General features: G+C 33.6%; 1 protein-coding gene across 1 annotated transcript in view; it reads left to right on the plus strand.

Annotated features, from left to right (window-relative positions):
* LOC133331241 (dual oxidase maturation factor 1) overlaps positions 1-19337 on the plus strand; it is an 87054-nt gene that overhangs the window by 20215 nt on the left and 47502 nt on the right. Inside the window, exons 2-3 of the mRNA XM_061539645.1 lie at positions 78-262; positions 14310-14367. Of these exons, the coding sequence (XP_061395629.1) occupies positions 98-262; positions 14310-14367 (223 nt within the window). The 5' untranslated portion in view covers positions 78-97. The remainder of the gene's footprint in view (positions 1-77; positions 263-14309; positions 14368-19337) is intronic.

The following is a 19337-nucleotide window of genomic DNA, read 5'->3' on the forward strand; positions in this document are numbered from 1 at the left end:
ATTTTTACTTTTATCTGTTTTTAAATTTTTAAACCCAATAAAATAATTTTATTTCATTTCAATTTTTCTATTTTCAGCATTATAACGTCTACAAAGCATGAAGGGTTGGTTTGATGCATTTCGAGACGATGGTGGGCCGACACTGTATTCATTTTCAAATCGTACACCCGTAACGGGCGATGTATCGATAGTAGCCGTATCTGTATTATTTGCAACATTTTATGTTGCATTCTTAGTTATATTTCCAGGTGTAAGAAAACAGGTGAGTTGAAAAAAATCAATTTTTATTGAAACAAAAAATTAAAAAAGTAAATAAAAAATAAAATAAATAACAATTACATAAACATATATTACAGTCGGAAACGGTTGTAACGAACTCAATATAAACCTTGAAATCTATGTGAAAATTCACTGTATGGGCCACAAAAATTAGTTCTTATAAACGTTGTGAGTTGTATGAAAATTATGTACGAAGTTACTGGCACCGGATAAAACAAATCACTACTCACATAGTTCGTTTTAACCGATGTTCGACTGTATTATAAAACTATATTTAATGTATTATATGTTTTTGTTTTTCTCATAAAATTCCATTTGACCTAACTTAACATTTGTGTTTTCAATTTCATTCAATCTCATCAACATTCCACATTAAATGCAAATATGTGATTTTTTTCCTCGCCAAACAATCGATAACAATGAACTTTGTTCAATGATTTACATTAAACAGAAAAAAATACAACAGATGGATCACGATGCTATCGAAAGAACGTGATTTTTACAAATAGGTTACAGCTTGTTCTAAAGCGGAACATTTAAATACAATGGAAACAGGTGTTGTGTGTCGTTGTTAGGAGGGGTTAGGTTTTTATAATATCATCGACTGCAGTATGGAGGGTATATTGCAGTATTCTGCATGTAACATCACAAAAAGTTCGAAATCTGAGTTTAATTATATTGCTGGAACTCCAAGAAAGTATTTAAAATGGAAAACAAATTGGAGAAAAATTATGGTGTAGCCCCTATGTGTCGGATTTTTTTTAACTCACCAAGTGTACATTTTTGCAACACCTAGAAATACCAGAGACCACATTAAAAAGTATCTTATTAAAATTCAATGTCAATTTAGTCATGTCCATTTGATATTTGTGAGATTTTGGCTACGATGTTCAGCGGAATTGGGTTTAATTTGATACATTGAGTTCCCATTGAGTGTCAAATTTTCCTAAAAAAAACCGTGAGCGGATCAGTATAGTCGGACGGGGCCGACCATATGATACGCTACACAACTACCACGAAAATCAAACTTTCTGCGGTTCTATATTCTGAGCCTGGGGAATATTTCGAGATATTTGCACCCTTTTTACCGATTATAGATAAACAACTTCACTTTCTAGCCTTGGCATATTTTCCATTTTTTTCTTGAAGTGAATTTGTGCGCCGTAAAATAAAAAAATTTGTCACTTTGGTTTTGGTTGATTTGACCCTCGGAATATTGACCGATCATCATTTAACCAGCCGCCCTAAGTATTTGGTCAGATCCCCTTCACATTGTAAAATATGTGATTTATAATTGACTCTAGAGCGACTAGAAAATCTGACAAAATTAAAGTTTTCGGTTCATTGCACCGCCTGAATGAAATCTCAACTTCATCAAAAACTATAGGCGTAGTCTTTGATCATAATCGTAAGTTCATGTACAATTTCAAAGCTATCAGCGCGACATTTCCGTCCTCTAATGGAGTAATAGTAATAAAATACACATAGTCACCTTTACCTAATTACGTATTACTCCCACATCAGAGTACATACAGCCATATACAAATTTTGTAATTTTTCGCACAAAAGTCAGGGTCCATTTGACCCGCTAAATATTGACAAATCTTTATCAAAACAGGCATGCTTTTTCTTTGGCCCGATGACTTTCTCCGTGTAAAAATCCGCGATGTTTGGGCCATAATTGCGGCCTCTGGAGCGAACAGAAAAACCGACAAAAATTAAGTTTTTGGTCCATTTCATCCCCTACATATTAATCGATCTTTACCAAAAACAATAGGGATCTTCATTGGGCAGAACCCATCCTACAAACTCTTGGGGATGCACAAAGCTATAACAACATAGTTGTGTAAGGTATAAAAAATCGATACTCTTTTATGTGTTTTTATACCCTTCACCACTCTGTGGTACAGGGTATTATATCTTTGTACATATGTTTGTAACAGGCAAAAATAATCGAGATAGACCCTTGGTTCCTTTTGAGAATATGCATAGAATCACTTTCAGAGTCGATTTGTCCATGTCAGTCTGTAAATGTTAAATTGTAAACAAAGTACAGGTCGCATTTATGATCCGATTTGGATGCAATTTGGCACAAATCACTTATTTGGTCCAAGGACGAACCATATTGAAATTGGTGAAAATCGGGTCAGATTAAGATATAGCTCCCATATATATTTTCGTCCGATTTATTATAAATGAGGCGCCAATGTCGCTATATATCATTCGATTTGTACGAAATTTGGTACAGGGTACTGAATTAGGTCCAGAATGATGTGTGCTAAGTTTCGTGAAAATCGATTCAGATTTAGATAAAGCTCCCGTATATAGCTTCGCCCGACTTTATGTAAATGTTGTCGCGAAGTCCCTATATAACTTTCGATTTGCACGAAATTTTGTATAGTGTACTGAATCGAGTGTTGAATGATATGTGTAAAGTTTTGACAAACCCGGTTCAGATTTAGATATAGCTCCCATATATATATATTCGTCCGATTTAAGGTAAATGGTTCACCAAAGTCCCTATAATCTCTCGATTTGCACGAAATATGACAAATCATACCGAATTAAGCGTAGAATATTGTGTGCTAAGTTTCGTGAAAATCGGTTCAGATTTAGATATAGCTCCCATATATATTTTCGTCCGATTTAATGTAAATGGTGTACCAAAGCCCCTATAAATCTTTCGATTTGAGCGAAATGTTGAATGACGTGTGCCAAATTTCGAGAAAATCGGGTCGGATTTATATATAGCTCCCATCAATATTTTCGTTCGATTTAAGGTAAATGGGGCTCCAAAGTTGCTAAATATCTTTCGATTGGCACGAAATTTGGCATAGGGTACTGCATTAGGTCCAGAATGATGTGTGTTAAGTTTCTTGAAAATCCGTTCAGATTTAGATATAGCTCCAATATATTTTTTTTGTCCGACTTAATGTAAATTGTGCACTAAAGACCCACAGTGGTTCAGATTTACACATAGCTTCGACATATACTTTCTTCCAATTTTAAGTAAATGGTTAACCAAAGATCCATAGCTAGGCCGATTGACAAAACGTACTAATAAAGATCGCATATTTAAGTTCGTTCAAGTTCATGTCAATGTTCCTTCGAAAAGATACGTAGATACATGTTAGGATACATATGTAGAATATCCCCAAAGTGGTGAAGGGTATCATATAGTCGGCCCAGTCCGACTTTACTATTTTCCTTACAGGTTAAACATTGATACAGGGTTTTTCATTGAAACATATGTTTATAAATAATCGTAGCTCAGTGTTTCCAACCACATTTATCAAATTAAGCCTACAACAATTAAATCTAATTCCAAAATTCGATTTAAAAAAAATGTATTCCATTTATGTTGAAGTGATATCTCTCTATAAATGTTGAGATAATTTTCCATTGTATCGATTATTCTTTTAATTAAATATGACATTAAAATTGATTTTGCATTTTCGGTTTCTAAAACACCATGACATCCATGAGAACCTACACAATTGAAACGAGAATGCGCCAGACAATATTTAATTGAACTTGAGCGCGCACTATGTTGCATTTGTCATTTGGGCCAGGCTAACTGAAAAATGGTAACAATTACAGGTAATGAATGCTGCTGCTGTCTCAGCTAACAAAAATGTGGCTCCCACTGAACCGAAAAAATACAAATCTCTACTAAAATTATTTGCACATATGCACAAATATGGTAATTTTCAATAACTATTATTTTGTCATGTTGTTGTAGCTATTTTTCGTTTTTCGATTTTGTTGTTGTATTTTCAAATACGAGACACACAAACACCCTCACTCTCGCCACATCGAATTACTACTAAAAATGAATTTTAATCGAACCAAAAATGTTCAAAAGAGCCATGACACTACAATGATTTTAACTAACTCTTTGTGTGACTGTGTTTCGGTGTATGTGTGTGTGTGTGTGTGCGTCCATGTGACTGCCCCTTTTATTCAATTAATTTACAATTTTCTAATCATTTGTGGTCGCTGTGAACTGCACCAGAACCGAAACAGACCGAACGACCACTTTTAAATATTATTGTGAGAGTCAAAGCTGGCTGGTTACAGCCTGCCTGGCTGACAGTCCCTGTTTTGGTTAGCCGGTGTCATATTTTGGCGAATTGAATACATTTCGTTTCATTTCGATTCTAATGAATATCAAAAAAATCATTTCAATATTAAGAGATGTCCATCGTGGGAAAGAAGAAAATTTCGGGGAAATAACAAACGGTGGACCAACCGTTTGTTATTATAAGGCGGAGGTCGATTAGTTTCTAACACCGAAATATTCACCAGTAACTCCATATCGGAATGCAATCCTGCGATATTCGGTATTGAAAATTGGGTTTGTCGGTCCCACGTTTGGTATAGCTCCCCTTCCAGATTTTAGAATTGTGGGGGGCTTGAGCACGTTTACGATACGATATTCGGTATTGAAAATTGGATTTATCGGTCCACCAAATTTTAGAATTGTGGGGAGCTTGGTCACGTTATTTAAAAAAATTGGCTGTAATTTTATATTTCGGATTCTCATTAGGTAGAAAATCTCCCTATCAAAAATTATCAATGTAGGTCCACTTTGAGGTATATTCCCCGTATAATGGTACCCCTCAAATTAAAATATTTTGCGGAGCTTGGGTCTGTTTATTAACCAAATTGGATATAATTTTATATTTCGGATTTTCGTGGCGTAGAAAATTTCCCTACCAAAATTTATCAATATAGGTCCACTTTAAGGTATAGCCCCCTATATAATGTTACCCCCAAATTTAATTATTTTGCGGCGCTTGGGCATGTTTATTTACTAAATTGGTTGTAGTTTCATACTTCGGATTCTCGTGGGGTAGAAAATCTCCCTACCAGAAATGATCAATTTTGGGTCATGTTTCAGGGTATCGCCCATGTAAAGGCACCTCCCAAATTTCGGTACATTGGATATTTTGGACACAGTATTCAACCGAATTGTCTATAATTTAATATTTTGGTGTAACTGTGGCTAGGAAATCTCCATACCAACAACCCCATGCAACCGTACCCTCCGATTTTGGACACGTTTCTCCACCAAATTTCTTGTAATTTATTATTTTGAGTCCTCCTACCAAAATGATCAATATCGGTTCAATTTTAGGTATAGCCACCATATATGACTACAATCCGATTTTCAGTATTTTGAGCCTCATAGATACGTTTTCAACCGAATTAACTGTAATTTAATATCATGGGTTCTCATTAGGTAGTAAACTTCCCTGCAAAAAATATCGTCAATATCGATGCACTTTTAGACATAGCCCCCATATGACGGAACCCCCGATTTTCGATATTTTGAGAATTTTAGACAAGTGTTCCAACCGAATTGGCTGTAATTTTATATTATGGGTGCAAACCTCCCTACCAAAAATGATCAATATTGGTCCAATTTAGGTATGTCACCATATAAGGGGACCCTCCGATTTTCGATATTTTGAGGATCCTCGACAAATTTTTTTCCACCGAACTGCTTGTAATTTAATATTATGGGTTCTAATTGGGTAGTAAACCTTCCTACCAAATATATAACTAATATCGGACAACAGTCTTCGCATAACGGTACCCTCCAATTTTCGATATTTGTATGATTTTAGACACGTTTTTCAACCGAATTGTCTGTAATTTAATAGTATGGGTTATCATTGGATAGTGAACCGTCCTACCAAAAATATACAATATCGGACAACATTTAGGTACAGTCCTCGCATAACGGTACCCTCCGATTTGCGATATTCTGAGGATTTTGGTCACGTTTTTCAACCGAATTGGGTTTTCACTGAGTAGAAGACCTTCCTACCAAAAATTGTCAACATCGATCCACTTTTATGTATAACCCCCATATAGCAGTACTCTCCGATCTTCGATGTTTCGAAAATTTTGGGCACGTTTTTCAATCGAATTAGTGGTTATTTAATATTGTGGGTTCTCATTGGGTAGCAAACCTTCCTATGAAAAATTTTCAACATCGTTCCACTTTTAGGTATAACCCCCATATAGCAGTACTCTCCGATCTTCGATATTTCCAAAATTTTGGGCACGTTTTTCAACCGAATTGACTTTAATTTAATATTGTGGATTCTTAATAAGGTAGTAAACCTCCCTACAAAAAAATTTCAATACCGATCCACTTTTAGGTATAGCACCCACATAACGGTACCCTCTGATTTGCGATATTTTGAGGATTTTGGACACATTTTTCAACCGAATTGTCTGTTATTTAATACTGTGGGTTCACATTGGGTAGAAAGTCCCTAACAAAAAATAACAATATCTGCCAACTTTTAGGTGTAGTGTCCATAAAGCCGCTACCCACTTTTTCGATAATTTTAGAGGTTTGGGCCCGTTTTTGCAGTCGAAGTGGCTGTGATTAAATATTGTGTTTCAATAGGAGCGCCGATCCTTTGGGTAAAGGCGTAATATAGAAGTCCAGTCCACTTTATAGGAATTTTTGGTGGTTCTAGGGGCATTTTCCAATCAAAGTATATGTAGTTTGGATGTAGTTAGACATTCCGAGACCTTGGTGGGCAAACAATTCACATATCGTCCACTGTATTAGTCCACATTTCTTCATCGCCTTCATGTCAATGTTCATCGTCCTAGCCTAATTTTCAACCTGTATATTGGCATTTATTTTTTTCCTGGCAGCAATTTTCCATGGCATGGCTTCTATATAAAAGTCCTCATCGATTTTGGGTATTTTGAATGCTAAAGGGGAATAAAACGTTCGCCTCGAAGGACTATTTTTAATTGTTTTTAAAGAAATCCGAACTTTTACTCTGAAGCGAACAAATTGCTAATTAATGCCACGTCGATTAACCCTTTGAGCCCCGAATTTTTTTCCGTAATCATAGAACAATTTTCTGTTCACAGATTTAATGCAACTATCCTAGATAGGATATGGACAAAATTTTACATCGCTACATCCTTGCATTCGGGAGATACAGTACATTCTTTCTGAAAAATAAAAGCCCAATATCAAGAAAACCAAATGAAAAATCGACGAAAAAATCATTTTTAATTATTCTCTATATTACGTTTTACAAGAATCAAAAATAATTCCGATGACAGAATTCGTATATTTCGAATACGAAGCGATTTAAATAATTTGGAATGTATACATAAATTAGTACTGTATACATTTTTGCCCTATTCTCTATATTGAAAAGCTCATAACTTTACAAAAATTTGAATTTTTAGATTTTTCTTTTGATATATGTCGTCCTTAATTAGGTCTTGACGTATGAAATCCAAAGAATATATATCTCTACTAGCTATATATTAAATATAAGCTCTAAAACATTTTGTTGCCTGTGGGCAACATTGGGCCACAAAGGGTTAAAGATTTGGCTAACACCTTAAAAACCGTAAATGAAAGCAAGTAAAAACATTGCTAAATTCGGTCGGGTCGAACATGAAATATCGTCCCCCAAGAGGTGGACATTCAAATTACCTAAAATTGATGTAGATTGTTATATCGAGGCTATGCCATGGAGAAATATAGGAATATGAACTTATGTTGAAAACGTTCTTCGATTAAGTTGAGCCAAGTTACAGACACTCCGTAAAGCTGAAATAAAAGGAAAACGCTAAAAAAATATTGTATTCAAATTTATTTTATTTTTAAGGAAATACCAATTGAAAAGTTTTTTTATATCGCCATCCCTATATTTAGTAATATTCACATCACACATATAGATATGTATATATGAAAGTATTTTTTGTTTGTTGGGGGTATCATTGGACCATTTTTGGGGTTTCAGCATCAATTTTTAATTCACACTTCTATGCACAGCAGCAGTAACCAAAAAAGACAACAACAACAAAATCTGAATGGCTTGCATTCTAATTCAAAATAGTCACATAGAGTGTAACAATATATAAATTTGCCGCCAATATGTATGTATTTATATGCTAATGAATTAAAAGTGGTGGGGGTTATGGTAACAATTTACTTAATTCCATTATAATGGCTAACGATAGATAATAATATTTTTAAAACACATATAAAGACTACATTGCCGTTGGCTACAAAATTGTATATGGGTCAATACGAGATGATTGGAAATTTAGAATGTATATTAATGGACATCAAAAGTGATGAAGAGAAAAATAAGATCTTCTAATATATAATTGATTCTAATGAGAAGAGAAATGTTATGGACATTGCTGTTCGCATGATTACCCAAAAGCTATGGATGTGGCAACCGAAAAAGGGGTAAACAGTTTTCTTCTCCTTTAAGTCTCCAATTTTTTCTGATGTCTTGAGAGTGAGAAGTCTTTGTGTTAGTTCGTCAATCATTGCCCTTTCATTACAACTAAGTTGTCTTAGTGATGGTGCTGCCATCTATCTTCGTCTAGAAACAACTCTTTGAATATTTTTGCAGTGGTTTAGTGTAGCTATTTTATTCTGGGTGGCGCTCCTGCCATTCCAGCGGGACTCTATTTTCAGAGAATCGCAAATGTCACATTACGACCAATTATATTGAAAACATGTGGTTTCAAAAATATCTAATATGAGGATGAGTTTTATAAGGAGTTTATTGTCGAAGAAATTATAATTGCCTGGACTGTACCTGTTCATGGATCGATGTAGGTCATTATTATTAAAATAGCTTTATTTTTAGTAATATCTTAGAAGTAGAACGATTTGATATCATATGAGAGCCAATTTGGTTGAAAACGTTTCTAAAAAAAAAAAAAACAGAAAAAAAAACTGTAAAGAAATTAGAGGGCTACCGTACACAAAAAAATAGTGTTGTCAATGTTAAGATTTCTGCATTTATGGATGAAATTCATAAAACATTAAATACTTTTTTTTTGTTAAAGAAAGTAATTAAAAAAGTTGGGGTGTGTGTTTTAAGTGGTAGCGGGTTTCTATGGCTTCCATATAACATTCCCGATCGATTTAGGGAATTTTGAATATTGGGGGGAATACAAAATTTGGCTCGAAGGACCTTTTTTAATTATTTTTATTTTTTTTAAGGAAATCCAAAGGATTACTCTAAAGACAAAAAAATCTTTGTTTTAATTTTTTACATTGTACCGGATTACCTGATCCATAACATATATGTCAAATAAATCCTCATAGAGTCAAAATGTTTTAATGTAAATGCCGTATTTCTTTCAAGTTCTGCGTAATAAGAACATCCATATAAAATGTTCAACATTCGGCTGGGTTTGTTTTACGTATCAATACTTGTTTGATATATTGTATTTAGCATTTATATCGAAATAAATTGGAAAATTCACATGCGAGTTATGTAAAACCAATGCAGATGTCGGTAAGATTGTCTGAAATAAAGAAATAATGAAATGTGAAACTAATCACAATCGGAAAAATCAGCGATTGTTAGCAACAGATCTAGAATTGATAGCAATGTGGATATTTTTTAAGAATAATCTTTTCAAGCCATAGCATTATTATTGTTTTTATGTAACATTCGTACTACCTTAAAAAAATGACCACTATTGACAGAGATTTGTTGCAGAGATTTGAAAAATGAGACCATCTGATCTTCTATGAAGAAGAAAACCTTAAGATCTTCTAAGAAGAGACACACCTTTAGCTCGACTATGAAGAGGCATGCCTTCAGCTGTTCTATTAAAATGTAGACCTCCACATCTTCAATGAAGAGGCAGACTTTCAGCTCTTTTATGAAGAAAAAAATCTTCAGCTTATCTATGAACAGATCTTTAGCTCTTCTATGAAGATGAAGGTCTTCAGTTCTTTTATGAAAAGGCAGACCTTCAGCTCTTCTATGAAAAATACGCCCTCCTCTGCGTCATAAGAACATCCATAGAAAATTTTCAACATTCGGTTGATATATTGTATTTAGCATTTATATCGAAATAAATTGGAAAATACATATGCGAATTATGTAACACCAATGCAGAGGTCGGTAAGAGTGTCTGAAATAAAGAAATAATGAAATGTGAAACTAATCACAATCGGAAAAATCAGCGATTGTTAGCAACAGATCTAGAATTGATAGCAGTGTGGATATTTTTTAAGAATAATCTTTTCAAGCCATAGCAGGGCGTAGATTTTTTAAAGAATTGAAGCGAATCAACTTTATCTTTATTTGTTTTATATACTCTTTGTGTACTTTTACGTTACGTCTCCACTAAGTAAGTATTAATATTTAAAATGTATAAAAGGAGAGCGAAATTGTAAGAAGTCGCTTTTTACTTTAGCTAGCTTTGAACACTACTTGGACAAGTACATGGAAAGTTATTGAGTTCATCGAAGTTCCTAATAGCGACAATTTGAGTCATTAAAAAAATATTAATATTCTTTTATGAAGGCATACAACCTACAAAAACGTATTGCTTCAGAATATTTTTAAGAGTCTAGCTAAGTGTATATTTTGTAGAGAATAGGTTCTAAGGGTCACCAGAGTGTAGATTTAAAAAAAATCATTTTTTAAGCCATATTCGCAGTATATTTTTAAATGGCTTAACAGAGCGTAGATTTGATTACAGAATATTTTTCAATGTGTAGATTTTTTTAAAGAATATTTTTTCAAGGTTAACCAAAGCGTAGATATTTTAAAGAATAATTTGTCAAGGGTCAGCAAAGAATGGGTTTTTAAATAATTTTTTCAAAGGTCATCAGGATGAAGTTTTTTTAAAGTATATATCTTTTTCAAGGGTCACCAGAGCGTAGATTTCTTTAAGAATGTTTTTTTCTCCAAAGATCACCAGAGCGTAGATTTATTCAAGAATGTTTTTTTCAAAGGTCACCAGAGCGTAGATTTCTTTAAGAATATTATTTGAAGAATATTTTTTTCCAGTCATGTCAGAGCGTAGATATTTTAATAATATTTTTCCAGTCATAGAATATTTTTCAAGGTCCAGCTGCGCGTAAAGAACATTTTTTAAGGGTCACCAGAGAATAGCTCTTTTAAAGAGTATTTCTGCGTAGATTTTTTAATGTGTTTTTTTTTTTTCGAAGACATAATAGAGCGTAAATTTTTTTAATAATAATGGATTGTATATTGTCGTTGAAGAATATTTAGAAGCGTTGCAAAATGAATTAAAAATTGTATATTTACTTTAACTTATAGGGGATGACGAATAGTGAATATGTGTGTCTGAGCCCGGAACAAAGCCAAAATCACGGAATGTCGTTCATTGAGAAAAAATTTCGAAACAAGAGGTTCCCGGTTCGTTCGACAAAACTACAGTTCCGTTTGAGCAACATAGGATGGACAATTCTAAGTGGAAACCCACAATATGTTTGTCTTTAGCCTTCCAAGAATATTCGATAAACGAACAGAAGAAGACGAGGCTGAAATCAGCGCCTTTTCGGCCAACAAAAACGTATAATGGATAGGTCTTCCGTCACACAGCGCCCTCACAAAGCAAAAAATTTTCAGCAATTTTCGTTGCCAGAAGATTCTTCTGAAGCTTTCAGAAATCATGCTTATAAGGAGTGGATAAAGTACTATGACAATTGGTTTGAGCCCATGAAAATGTGTATAAACTAAAAAATAAAACCAGTTTTTGTACCCTTCACCACACTGTGGTACAGGGTATTATGTTTTTGGGCATATGTTTGTAACAGGCAACAGGAATCGAGATAGACCCATGGTTCCTTTTGAGAATATGCATAGAATCACTTTCTGAGTCGATTTACGCATGTGCGTCCATGTATTTTTGTTAATAAGGACGCATTTATGATCCGATTTGGACGAAATTTGGCACAGTTCACTTATTTGGCCCAAGGACGGACTCTATTGAAATTGGAGAAAATCGGTTTATATATAAATATATATAGTTTCGTCCGATTTTATGTAAATGATACACCATATTCCATGGATTTCTCCGATTGGGACAACATTTTGCCCAGCGCACTGAATCAGGTCCATGCTTATATGTGCGGAGTTTTGTTGGAATCGGTTCAGATTTAGTTATAGTTCCTATATATAGTTTCGTCCGATTTTTTTGTGAATGATGCACCAAACTCCCAATATTTGTCCGATTGGGACAAAATCTTGCACAGAGTACTGCATTAGATCCAGACAGATGTCTGCGAAGTTTTTTAAAATTCGGTTTAGATTTAGATATAGCTCCTATATATAGTTTCGTCCGATTTTTTTGTGAATAATGCACCAAACTCCCAATAATTGTCAGATTGAGTAAAATTTTGCATAGCGAAGGCTATTGAGAAAAAAAATGATGAGTGATAAGGTTTGTTGACATCGGTTCAGATTTTGATATAGGTTTTATATATATTTTTGTTCGATTTTATTTCAATGGTGGTTACACGAAATTCGGCAGAGGATATTAAATTGAATATAGTGATCATAAAAAACAAATGGGGTATGCGGTATGTGGTTTTTCCATTGGTTAAAATATTTATCTAGATAGCACATTTAATTTCGCCGATTTCATCGCAATGGTCCTCCAAAGATTCTATGACCGTTCTGTCTACAGGTGGTGAAGGGTATCATTGTGAAGGGTATAATATAGTCGGCTCCGTCCGACTTTACTACTTTCCTTACTGGTTTATAAATATAGTTGACCAGATATAGCCTACGTTCGAATTTCTTAGAATTTTTTTGTTTGCAGTCCATGATGAGGTACCCTTTATTCTCTGAACGAATTAGCTTCCATACTCCTGATAATATTTTTTTTTTTTTTGTTATTTTCCATAATGGCATAATTAATTACTCAACACTGGGCGTGTACTAACTCATATATACAAGTAGCTATGTATATGTATTAATATACACATGCATAATTTTTGCTATACATATTTATTAATACATATCTCTAAGTTATATTTGCATTGTTGTTGTTTTTGTTGTTGGCATGTCAATTAAGTTTGTTTTACGCTTCGTATAACATTTTTGTGAATGCATAGTAGAATGTTTAGTATTGTTGTTGTCTGTTATCAAAAACATGTGTTTGTAATTATAGATTGTTAAATTAATTAAAAATTATGTTTTCTGGATATATAAAAATGTAGACAGTGTGTTATGACATAATTTTAATAATTGCTATTTGAACTAAGTACTTGGGGACAGATTTTACGAAAAATACGACATTTTCTATTTTAAGATAATCTGTGATAAGTGCTGGAAAGAATTAGAGACAAGTGTTATCGTGATGTTAGAATAATTTGTGTAATAGGGTGGCAAGGTTAAAACAAAGGAGATTTTTTTAGTGCACGAGAGATCAGGCACGTAGACAGGATTTCATTTCAGGGGGCCGTTGGTTCAAACATACATTTTTTGTATAAAAAAATATTTTGGAGCCGGGTTCCATAGGCCCTCCTCTGTGTACGCCCCTGGAGGAATACTATAAATATATTTTGTTCCTTTATTCCGTTTGTAGCACCTCGTAATATCCAAAAATAATTTTTTTTGGGATCAGAATAAAATTCTTTGTCGACTTAGCAAGTTTGCTTGTCTGTTGAAATCATAGTGCTCGTAATATTTTAAATGGAGCTTTGAAACTTTGCGCATACATTGCTACTACTCCCCGGATGATGACTCTGAAAATGGTCTATGTTTTGGAAAAGCTTGCATATAATTGTAAATGTTGGGTACATTCTAGTAACTTGGGTTCTAATTTCGTAGCTAATGTTTCAACCAAAGACTAATATCGGGAACTCATTTGTAAGGAAAATTTTCATACTAAAAATTGTCGGTATTTTTCGACCAAAGTACCTGTAAATTTTGACTTCTAATTGGGCAGAAAATGTTTCCTATCGAAAATTATCCGTTTCAGGCAAGATTATTAAATTTTGGTTGAAAATCTCTCTACCAAAATGATCAATATTGACCCAAGTTTGGGGGAAGTCCTATATACTCTGTTATAATTAGTAACATGTCGAAAGGTGCCACTTTAAGTTTAATTAATCGAAATCTTCTCTCATCTCCATTATTACCATCAAAATTATTCTTTCAACTGAAACGAAATATCTCTCCATACTCTTCTATTAAATACTAATTTAAATTCTTTTATTATTTTTTTAATTGCAGAAATTCACAACATTCTCAACTGTCACATTAAGTCTTTTCGTGGGACTAGTCATTTTAAGTGAGTATAGAATTCGTATACATACTAATTATTAATAGAAATTAATTTGAAATCCCAGCATTAAAATTCAAAATAATAAAATTGGTTGATAAATGGCAATAAACATCTTAGATGATACGGTAAACAACACAAGAGACTCCAAAAAATAAGTATTATGAGCAAATATTAATTGTTTTATTTATGACTAATAAATGTCATATCAATCTGTGTCATATCATTGACGTTTACTCATTTACCATAGATGATGGGTGGTAATAAAAATTGTTTTATGTGCATCCTGAACGAAATATGGGAAGGAAAAAAGTTAAATTAGTCATGTTTACTTTCAAATTTGAACTTTGCAAGACTCATGTTACATATGTCGAATTAACAGCGCCTGCTACCTCCCTATATATATTGAAATATTGTAAATTTATATGAACGATTTTGTTATGGATTTTGATATAATTCTATTGAACAATTTCATCCGACTTTATTCAATTCAATTATGTTTTTATTAAAACTCCAGTATGATGTCCAGGTCATATGAAATGATATCATCACGGGTTCCCTCAATATCGTTTACAAAAAAAAAAAAAAAAAAAAAAAAAAAAAAAAACAGTAAGGAAAGTAGTAAAGTCGGACGGGGCCGACTATATGATACCCTTCACCACTTTGGGTATAATCAACAGATGGAAGCCTAACAGACGTCGCATTTTTGAAGGACCATTAATATGAAATTAAACAGGTCTTTCTGCAACCTATAAATTTTGGTCACATATAGAGTTGCTTCTTACAATAGGACAAAATTATGTAAATTAATTTAAAGTAAAATATCTAATGTAAACCGATTTCATCGAAACTTGTCACATGTTAGGTTACACTTATTTAAGTATGTTTTGTGCATTCGGCCCCATTTTGAGTTCTTTATTATATATAAAACTATATAGGGACATTGATGCACCATTTACTTAAAATCGGGCAAAAATATATATGAGATCTATATCTAAATCTGAACCGATTTTTACGAAATTAAAAACCCATATTTCTAGAATTAATTAAGTACGCTATGCCAAATTTCGTGCAAATCAAAGGATATAAAGGGACTTTGGTGCACCATTTACCTAAAATCGGACGAAAATATAATCCAAATTTGAACCGATTTTCATGAAATTTTACACACATCATTCTAGACTTAATTCATTACGCTGTGCCAAATTTCGTGTAAATCGAAAGATATATAGGGACTTTTGTACACCATTTACATTAAATCGGACGAAAATATATACGGCAGCTATATCTAAATATAAACCGATTTTCATGAAACTTAATACGCATCGTTCTAGACTTAATTCATTACGATGTGCCAAATTTCGTGCAAATCGAAAGATATATAGGGACTTTGGTGCACTATTTACATAAAATCGGACGAAAATATATATGGGAGCTATATCTAAATCTGAACCGATTTTTATGAAATTTTACACACATCATTCTAGACCTAATTCATTACGATGTGCCACATTTCGTGCAAATCGAATGATATATAGAGACTTTGGTGCACCATTTACAAAAAATCGGACGAAAATATATATGGGAGCTATATCTAAATCTGAACCGATTTTTATGAAATTTTGCACATATTATTCTAGACCTAATTCATTACGCTGTGCCAAATTTCGTGCAAATCGAAAGATATATGGGGACTTTGGTGCACCATTTACAAAAAATCGGACGAAAATATATATGGGAGCTATATCTAAATCTGAACCGATTTTTATGAAATTTTGCACATATTATTCTAGACCTAATTCATTACGCTGTGCCAAATTTCGTGCAAATCGAAAGATATATAGGGACCGTTTACATTAAATCGGACGAAAATATATATGGGAGCTATCCAAGTCGGATCATAAATGCGACCTGTACTTTGTTTACAATTTAACATGGACAGACAGACAGACGGACGGACGGACATCCATAAATCGACTCAGAAAGTGATTCTATGCATATTCTCAAAAGGAACCATGTGTCTATCTCGTTTCCTTTTGCCTGTTACAAACATATGCACAAAGACATAATACCCTGTACCACAGTGTGGTGAAGGGTATAAAAATTATAACTACACTGTGCAACACAAAAAATAATTACCGGGAAATTCCAACAGATTATTAAAGAGGGGTTAAAAAAGACTACACGTGTATCGGCGTTTTGAAAGTTTACATCGGGGGTAACCTAAAAAAATGTTTGATTTTTAATGTATTCTGAGACTTATAGTAAAACATTATGGTGAACATTTCTGTAGAATAATTCGGGCACCTTTAACCCCGTTTTGAATGAGTTTTCAATCAATTCTGGAAAAAGGGAAATTATCGAAAATTATCAAAATTCTTAAAAAGGGGAAATATATTATATTAACGTCGGTCGGTGTCAATATAACCCATTTTACGGAAGGGAAATTCGGTTGAAAAATTTATCCAACATTCCTAAAATACCTTATATTGGAATATTCCAAAATTATATATGCCATAGAAGAACTAGCAATGACTGTGCACAATTGATTTTGAAAAACGGACATGACTAAATCGACGAAAATCGAAATACTAATTTATACACTTTGATACAAAAAGTGGCCCATCGAAATATCCGATTTGAACCAGACTGTCCAACTTGTTATCATTAACAAGCCTAGATAAAGTCCCATTGTGGGGGAGGTACAAGATGGAGTGGAGCAATGACTCTTTCTGATACCTCCCCCACAAAGGTTCAACATTTTCAATAATTATAGATGCAATTTCAGGCGAATGGAATGCTCGATTAGAACCAAACCTTGCACAGCCAATGGGCCACTACTTCTTGTACCTCCTCCTCAAATGGTCAAAAATGTCAATATTTATAAATTTAATATTATCCCATTCCTTCTGGTACCTTCCCCAAAAAGGGTCAACATATTCAATAATTATAATACCTTGCACAACCTATTATCTTTGCCAAGCCTAGATTAATTCCGAAGGTCCCCTCCATCTGGTTGCTCCTTCCTTTCCCAACACAGGTTTTTTATTGCTGCAATTTTTTATATTTTAAAACTCTAAAATAGCAAATCAAATAGTTTGGACAAGCCACATGAACCCTCTGTGTACCTAAAAAGACGCCTTTATATGGGGGCTTTCGAAGCTGACTGGTCTATATTGAACATTTTGTGTCAGAATTTATTATGTCCCCAGCTATCCCGAGAGCCGATTCTACTGGAAAGTGCGACTTCAATTTTCAAAGTGCTTAAAGTGGAGTAGTGAGTCTATGTTGAAATATCGACATTCATTTATTTATTTATGTTATTATTTTTATAAGAAAAACAACAATGCCTTCTTGACTTTTTGCGATGGTTGTTGTCCTTGTTTATTTAGTGTTGTCACTTTCCTCGTGGTGGCACTATATCCCACCATACCTATATTAAATAATGCTCATATGTTGAAGCTGATGCCAAGTTATTAGTTGGTTGTAATAATATTAGTTGGTTATTGTATTGTTAGGGTACGGATGTATTTCCTAAAAACTGAAAGTTCTCGGGTCCGAAATCCATCAGATGATTTACAGCAACCCCAATCACTACACAAATTCAAAATCAGAATACCACCCAGAGGAAAAAGGCAACACTAAATAATCTGTTATTTCATCTACTTAGAAGCAATAACAACAATGAAATAAATAAATATAACTATTATATCAATCTCTAGATGGAATGTATGTAAAGCACCCAGGCATTCTAATAACCCATGTCGGCATCACACAGAGGAAAAATGCCACACCAAACAAACAAGGAATGCAACCACTGCCCATTCAAGAATATGTCGTTTCTAGACAACGATAGATGGCAGGACCAATTAAGATAGTTTACAGCAGACCAATCACATACTTAGCTAAAATTAAAATAATGAAATTATATTCAGTATAATATGGCAACATTATTTAATGTTTAATGCAAGGACCACAATCACTGCACAAATTTTCAGTGAAGTGTTTTTTTTTTTTTCAAAGAAACAATAGATGTCAGTGTCACCACTTAGGACAGGCTATAAAAGGCCAATCATATACCTAACTGGAACGAAACTAAGTAAATGAGTAACGCAACTAACAGTAGGGCAAAATAACTAAAATGGTAATACATTGTGTAAATCCTAACCCCCTCAAAAGGAGAAAGATGAGAAAAAATGATGAGCACAAGAGAACTTTTGTAAAAATCTGGTTGGACTTTTATTAAAAATTCCCGGATACTACATATTTTATGAGAACAACTTTGGTTAATGTGAATGGAAATTTAAAAAAAAATGGCGCTTTCATTATATGTAAGCTATATTAAAATATGGACATATAGTGACAATCTTTTTATATACACTCTTCTAATAATATTAAAATATTTTGATAATACATATATTACGTATTTCCTACTTCCTGAAAATTATTAATATTTATCTTCGTTCAACTGGGTTTCGAATATTTGTGAAAAGAGGCATCAAAACATGATAATAATAACAAATATGAATGGAGGGAGAACCCAGAGGAAAAAGGAAACACTAAGGAACGACCCCATCCACAGCAAAACTTCAAGAAGGCGTTATTTGCATACAACGATAGACGCCAACCTAAGCTATAGCAACGCCAATCACCACATACAAATTCACGGAAGTGCTGCTACTAGGTGCCAGGGCATGCTAAAGCAGATTCATCAGCTACTTAGCTGAAATAAAAACCTTCGGGCGGGGTTTTTAGCCACTCGTGTACTACAATTTATCATATAAGAAATCAATATTTGAGTATGGTACAATAGCAATAGCAACCACTGCAAAAAATTCTACCAGGTGTTGTTTCCAGCCAACGATAGATGGGAGCCCCTTAACATAGGCAGTCTAGAGCAGAAAAATCATCTACTTAGATAATTAACCGGAGAAGTGAAATGTGTTCGATCGAGGGACATATTTTATAACTCTATAATT

This window comes from Musca vetustissima, unplaced genomic scaffold (genome assembly GCF_032173495.1).
Source record: "Musca vetustissima isolate MV318-11 ecotype Yass unplaced genomic scaffold, APGP_CSIRO_Mvet_v1 utg9242, whole genome shotgun sequence".
NCBI lineage: Eukaryota > Metazoa > Arthropoda > Insecta > Diptera > Muscidae > Musca > Musca vetustissima.